A 7,419-nucleotide genomic window follows, 5' to 3' on the forward strand; every position below is an offset into this window, starting at 1 on the left:
CAGCTTCTGAAGTGATGATCAGAATCTAAATGCAGCGGAATAAATCAGAGAGAGAGAAGAAGAACGACACAAAGCAATTATACTGGTTCCTTCCACAATCCGGAAGTAGTCCAGTCCCCCTTGCACTTCCAAGGAGATTTCACTATGAGTAATATCTGATTACAAATGCTCAAGCACACAAGCAAGAGACTTCCAATGCTCAAGCACACAAGCAAGAGACTTCCTTTGCTCAAGAACACAATCAAGAGACTTCCTGCTCAAGCACAACTGCAAGAGACTTCCTAACTAAACAAAATTACACAGAAAATTGTTTAAGGTTGAACACTTGATATACAATCAGAGGTGCTCACAATACAAATCAGATACAGACTCAATGGACTTAAGAATTTCTAAGATATGACTTTGAGACACAGAAATTCTAAGTGAATGCAGAACAATTTCAGCAGAGGTTTGGTACTTGTGAGAATCTTGTGAGTCTTTCGTTCAGCGTTCTTGCATTACCAATTCTCTAGGTCTTCACTCCTTTATATAGAGGTGTGAAAGAGACGTTGTGAAATTGCCAGCACACCAAAGAGTCGTTGTTGAAGCTTGATCTTTCACCAATGATCTTTTGCCTGATTTGGTTGTTGTCCTATGAAGAACAAATTTGAAATCCATTCCTTATCCAAAGGAACATCTATGCAGGCGAGACCGTATTCTGGAGCTGTTTTCTTGTCTTGAAGTGCAGACACAAAACAGAGTAGTGGAGAACGTGGTTGTACAATTCGTACAAAGTACAATGTCAACGCTTTCGTCCAAATTGCAAACACACACCTTCAAACACCTTTGAAATGACCGTTGCAAGCTCCACTAATCCTTTGTTTGTGTTTTCGAATCCAATAGACAGCTTTTGCATTGATGATTCTTCAATTCTTGATTCTTTGCAAATCCAGTTGATATTCAGCTTCTGGTGAAATGGCTTCTGATGAGGCAGCTTCTGATGATGCAGCTTCTGATGATGCAGCTTCTGATGAGATGACTTCTGCAGCTTCTGATGATGCAGCTTCTGATGATGTGACTTCTGGACCTCTTGTCTTCAGGAGCACTATTCTTCAGGAGCGCTATTTCTTCAGGAGCAGCTTGACTTCAGGAGCGCTTTTTCTTCAGGAGCAAGTTGCCTTCAGGAGCTTCCAAGCTTCAAATTTTTGTTGTTTCCATAGCTCTTTATTTGCTCATTCAGAACCAATGATGATGTAACTTTATAATTATGGTCCTGTACACTTGAACAAATATTAGCTAATCCAATTTACAATTTTTAATACCTTGTTATCATCAAAACTCTTTAAGGTTTATTGTTAAACACATTTTGTTCCAACAGCATATTAGTCAAAGACTCAAACAACATGAAAATGGTGTCGAACATATGACTAATATGAATACTTGGAATGAATTGAGAATGAGATTTGATAAAAATCAGACAATTGATAAACACTTGCAAGAAGAAATTGTGAAAGAGAGAGAGCGTTGGAGACTAGTTTTACGTAGAATAGTTTCAGTTGTGAAATGTCTTGCTAAGAATGATCTTGCATTTCGAGGATCCAAGGAAAAATTAAGTCAATATAGTAATGGTAATTTTCTTGGATTAATTGAAATGATTGCGGAATTTGATTTGGTAATGCAAGATCATGTGAGACGCGCTGAGAATCGTGAAATTCATAAACATTATCTTGGACATAAAATTCAAAATGAATTTATTTTGCTTTTGTCACAAAGTGTTACAAGGTCAATCATCAACATCATTAAAGAGGCAAAATACTTTTCGATAATTCTTGATTGTACCCCTGATTTGAGTCATCAAGAACAAATGACTCTAATAATTCGTTGTGTGAATATGTCAAATAATACAACAAAGATTGAGGAGTTCTTTTTAGGATTTTTAAAGGTTGATGATACGTCCGGGTTAGGACTTTTTAATGAATTACTAAATGTTTTAAAGACTCTTGATCTTAGTGTTGATGATGTGAGGGGGCAAGGTTATGATAATGGTTCCAATATGAAAGGAAAGCACCAAGGTGTTCAAAAGAGATTTCTTGAGATTAATCCTAGAGCACTATACATGCCATGTGCTTGTCATAGTCTTGATCTTACTCTTGGTGATATGGCACATTCTTGTGTTAAGGCTATTTCTTTCTTTGGAGTTATTCAGCGCTTATATTCAGTGTTTTCAGGATCTACAAAGAGATGGAAAATTTTGCTTGATAATGTTCCTGATTTAACTTTGAAATATTTGTCTAATACTCGTTGGGAAAGTCGAATTAAGAATGTCAAAGCCATTAGATTTCAATGTCCCCAAATAAGATTGACTTTGTCGGAATTATATGAATCTTGTGATAATGATGCAAAGACAAAGAGTGAGGCGGAGAGTTTGATTAATGCACTAGAAAATTTTGAATTTTTGCCTGTTGTGGTTGTTTGGTATGATATTTTATTTGCTATTAACACTGTTAGCAAAAAGATGCAATCTAAGTCCATGAGCATCGATTCTACCATAAAACAATTGGAAAATATGTTGTCATATTTTGAAAAATATCGAAAGGAAGGTTTTACAAAAAGTATTGATCTTGCAAAAAGTGTTGCTTTTGAAATGAATGTTGAGCCCATCTTTCAAACAAAACGCCGTGTGATTAAAAAAAATATTTTGGAGAGAATAATGAGGAACATGAAAACCAGTCACCAGAAGAATCATTTAGAGTTAACTATTTTCTTGTTGTTATTGATATGGCAATTACTTCTTTGAAAACTAGATTTGAAGAATTGAAGACATTTGAGAATGTCTTTGGGTTTTTGTATGATTCACAAAAGTTAATGTTTTTGGATGATAATGAGTTGAACGAATATTGTATTAAATTTCACTCAACTTTTTCTCATGGTGATTTATCAAATGTTGATGTTCACGATCTTTTCTCAGAATTAAAAGTGTTACAATGCACTTTGCCAAATGAAACAATGAATGCCTTGGATATTCTTAAATTTGTCAAACTTGCAGATTGTTATCCAAATGTAGCAATTGCTTACAGAGTTTTATTGACGGTGCCCGTGACTGTAGCATCCGCAGAGAGAAGTTTTTCAAAATTGAAGTTGATTAAAACCTACTTGAGGTCATCAATGTCACAAGATAGATTGAACGGTTTGGCTACTTTGTCAATTGAGAAGGAAATGTTGAAGAATATTGATGTTGATGTCATTATAAATGATTTTGCATCTCAAAAAGCTCGAAAAAACAACTTTTAACTTCACGAGTAAAAGAGAAGTTTTTTGGATATTTTGTGCAACTATTGTATATTCTCAATGATGGTCTATATCTATATGTCATAGTTTTATTAGAGTTGTTTTCTCTAGAGATAGGTTGGTATCCATACCTATAATTTTACTTAACTTTGTTGGGTTAGGTTCGGCCCCCCAACTTTTTTGTTTTGTTTTTCCTTTTTATTAATAATATATAGGATGAGGTGTATTTGACACACGATATTTTGGGGTGCCAGCATAGCTGGGATGTCAACATAGCTGGGATGTCAAAATATCATATTATAGTGACTTGGGGTGCCAGCATAGCTGGGATGTCAACCACTATAACTAATACATGTCTCATTCATCATTTATCAGAAGAAATTTTTTTTATGATGTAATACAAAGGGCCCTTGTTTCATACTATGCCTAAGGCCCGTAAAACTCTAGGAACGGCCCTGCTCACACAACCAGTACGAAACCAGGCCAGTATGGTCGCACTTCCTAAGAGCCGCGCCTTTACTAGACACGGTCTAGTCCACCTTGTGATGGTTACACTCTATCACATTGATGAGATTTCGATGTGAATAATTCTAAGTAGGTCATAGTCACTGTCTCTGCCAAAATGGTTCTGGTACTTCTGTCTTGCATGATACGACTAAAAACAATTTTCTTACGTATGTATGTATGTATTGTTATGTCCAACTAGAATTTTTGTCCAAATCAGTACAGCTCGTTATGTTGTTTGTATATTTATAAGGCATCATTAATGTTTAGATTTAGATTTTGGAATTTTAACTGAAGTTGAGAGTTATTTAAACTGATTTATACTCACGAAGAGTTGCCTTACCTAATTAATTTGATCAAAAGCCTTAGTGATTTATTATTGCAATGATAATAACTAGCCAGATGAAGTGTTTCTTTTTTTCATTATTTTCTTCTATTATTCAAGATACATAAGGGTAGTTCTCCCTACTATTAAGTTACACCCATTAAGGACCAAAGCATGTAAAATGTGTAATTCAAGAGACCAAAATGAAATAAAAAAAATAAAGGCTTAAAAGATTAAAGCGATTAATGTTTACTAAGAGATCAAAATGAATCGAAAAAACTTAAGGGACCCAAGTAAAACCTAAAAGTAACTTAAATGACAAGAAATATAATTTATTCAAAATTTTATAAACACATAAAACGAAAAATTTAATAATTTTATAGTAACTAAAAATATTTCAACTCTAAATATATTTGAACTCTAAATAAAATAAAAAATATCATACAAGAAAAATAATATATTTTTCCCTCAAAACAAAGAAGAATTATTTATATGTATGGTTGTTATACCACAAGTAACTATACAAGTATGAATGAGCGAAGATCCGAATTAAGAGGCAGAAAATGAACGGTTTTCTCAGCAAATTATAATTCTTAGACCTTAGCATTTTCCATTTCAAATTGTTCAATTGGGTTTCCTTACTCAAAAAATGTTTTAGCTCGTAAATATCCAAATACAATATTCCTTTTATGCCATAATTAGGTCAATGGAAAAACGCTAGAAAAATGGGTGTGACAACAATCATTAACTCAAACACGGTACAATCATGGTCTTTATTTAGAAAATAACACAAACACAAACACACGCATACAACTATGGTTCACAAACACAATGTAGCTAGCAATAGCATATGGTTTCTTATTTAGAAATACTAGTTATCATAAGCTTCATGCATAGGTCGATCAAACCAAATCATATGGCTGAAAAGCTTGCAATATTATTTGGGGTGGTTGTGTCCAAGTTTGACTTGAAAGACCATGAATGGAGGTTGTTTAGCTGACCGGCACCTCTTGATGTGGCAGCAGAAAAACCAATCCTTACGGTGTTCGGAAGCTCTGCTTTCAAATCAATGACTTGAGCAATAGTTGAAAAGGTACCATCTGGGTAAGATACAACCACATTCAATGTCTTAGAGAGATTGTCATAGGAGATATTAACATCGACCAAGGCGCCATTCACCCTATTCCATTTTATTTTCTTTAAAGAAATCAAAGAGTTTGCATTAATTCCAACATGTGTGTATTTGGGATCCCACCTATTGGCATAACTATCAAACTCTACACCAACAAATGGATTGTATGCGGAGTTTTCATTAACAATTCCAAGGTTTCCACCAGTTGAGTTGCTAGGAATATTGGCTCGATCTTGTGGTACAAGAAAGAAAACAAATCCATCAGATGTGACAAACTTTTGGTAGTCATGCACTCTGAATGAAAAGGAAGTGACGAAGCTCGCCACGTTGCCAGTGGTTTCATCCCAAATGGGCACCGGTGCTGAATACAGGGCCCGACCAGCCAAATAGTTTGGATCTGTTGGGTTGGCTATATCCAAGATTCCATTGGATAAAATTGAGGCACTTCCTTGTAGGGAAATTATGGATTTACTATTACTGAAGTTGGTGATGTCGAAGGAAACTGTTTTTTGTGAGGTCACTATTTCTGTTGCTAGCAAGAGAAATGAAGTTGTGAAAATGAGTAACACAACAGAAAATAGGTTTTGATTTGTTGGAAAGAAAGCCATGGTATTGAAGTTATATTTTTGATATGTAGTTGATTTGTTGTGAATGAAAATTGTAGGTTTGTCACATGTATTTATACACGAGCTATTCTTCCATGGTCACAAGACCAAATAAATAGCTTTTAGACACACTCACATGAAGAGGTTATCTTTAAAATATTTAATTATTTTTTTATTAATTTTCTTTTCATCATTAAAAAAATATTTGTGTATGTGTGTGTGACCAAACACTTTTTGTTTGGTCTTGTGACCATATTAAAATTTCTCTTTATACACGCATGCTAGGGCTCGGTTTGGTTTGTGAAATGTAAATTGTAATTATATTACAGAAACAAATACATGTGTGATACACGAGATTATTTGTTTATTGATGAAATAAACGAGATTCCTTTTTCCGCCGGAGCATAGAAAAATAAAAATGTGGGTTTTTGTGGCTTTTAAAAGGAAGAATAGCACTAAAAGAGGGAAGGTGCAGTGTCACACGTGAAAAAGCCATGTGCAATGTGAGAGTGAAGAAAAAGAGCAGCAACTCTGAAAATATTTTAGGGTTTATTTTCTTTTTTATATTGTTTATTTTATCTGTTATGATTAGCCAAATTTCTCTAGATTAGGACTAAATGAAACTCTTACAAACTATTTGAACTATATATGTAATTTGTTTAGACATATTTTATCTTTGTGTTGATGGTTTTATTTATCCGGTCAATTTTGGACTGAATTTGGAGAATAATTCACGATTGACCATAGGTTAATTGAGTAATTGTTCATTGGATGATGACATTATGAATATCGAATCATTTATACAAGATGAAATAAAAATGGGGTTGTCTAACATGTTCAACATTGCACATGTTAAAACAACTAATAGTAGTAACTTTTTCTTGAAAAACAATTAGTTATTCAAAAGTTTTATCTTTAATATTAAATGTACAATTTTTTAGTTCCACCAAATGAGGAGGATTTTATATTTTGAAGAAAAATAAGTCCCCTAAAGCCCCTCCTCCCAAATGTCATCTATTTCTTCCACTTACTCATTTATTTCTTTCCAAACCCTCCCCTTCCTTTCCTTCCAAACTCGCAAACAAAGCCTTAAAGAATTACAGTTTTGTGATACATAAAAGGGATTTTGAGCCTATAGCATTGTGCTTTTACTTCAAAACTTGCATCATTGCTACTTAGAATTTCTTCAAACCTATTGTACGAGGATACATGTTCTTGGATTTGAGAGTTAAAATTATTAGAATATAAATATTGATTGTATAAATTATTAGTGTATTGTATATTATTTAGAGATAATTGAGGACCAAGTTAAAGATACTTAATGCCTAAGATACTTAAATAATATACAATATACTAATAATTTATACAATAAATATTTTATATTCTAATAAAAATCATAACATTTGCTAAACACTTGAGAGAAATGTATCTAATAAAAATCATAACATTTGCTAAACACTTGAGAGAAATGTTGGTTATATTATGTGAAAGAAAATTGAATTTGACGAATGATAGTTGAATATAAGGTTTTTGAAATTCCAATTTGTTGTCGATTAGATGGAAGTAACTTTGAGCATTATGTATCT

At 33.4% G+C, this 7,419-nt stretch overlaps 1 protein-coding gene and 1 pseudogene across 2 annotated transcripts; one reads left to right on the forward strand and one right to left on the reverse strand.

Moving 5' to 3' along the window:
- The first annotated feature begins 1,411 nt into the window (after positions 1-1,411).
- LOC146957908 (uncharacterized) lies at positions 1,412-3,705 on the forward strand. Its single transcript, XM_085751310.1, has 3 exons — positions 1,412-2,012; positions 2,208-2,482; positions 2,710-3,705. Exons 1-3 carry the CDS (start codon positions 1,412-1,414, stop codon positions 3,268-3,270), a joined length of 1,437 nt encoding a protein of 478 aa, XP_085607436.1. The 3' UTR covers positions 3,271-3,705.
- Positions 3,706-4,822: 1,117 nt separating this feature from the next.
- Positions 4,823-5,886, reverse strand: LOC146957909 (putative bark agglutinin LECRPA3 pseudogene; annotated as a pseudogene). Its single transcript, XR_015024488.1, has one exon. The product of XR_015024488.1 is annotated as a putative bark agglutinin LECRPA3 pseudogene (transcript).
- Positions 5,887-7,419: the final 1,533 nt, after the last annotated feature.

The sequence above is a fragment of the Medicago sativa genome, chromosome 1 (genome assembly GCF_051527215.1).
Source record: "Medicago sativa cultivar Bolivia chromosome 1, Bolivia_mono, whole genome shotgun sequence".
Lineage (NCBI taxonomy): Eukaryota > Viridiplantae > Streptophyta > Magnoliopsida > Fabales > Fabaceae > Medicago > Medicago sativa.

Coding starts and splice junctions, on each gene's coding strand:
- LOC146957908 (XM_085751310.1), top strand. CDS start 1,412: ATGAATACTTGGAATGAATTGAGAATGAGATTTGATAAAAATCAGACA. Junction 2,013..2,207: donor TGATGATGTGAGGGGGCAAG/GTTATGATAATG, acceptor CAGTGTTTTCAG/GATCTACAAAGAGATGGAAA. Junction 2,483..2,709: donor TTTTATTTGCTATTAACACT/GTTAGCAAAAAG, acceptor CATGAAAACCAG/TCACCAGAAGAATCATTTAG.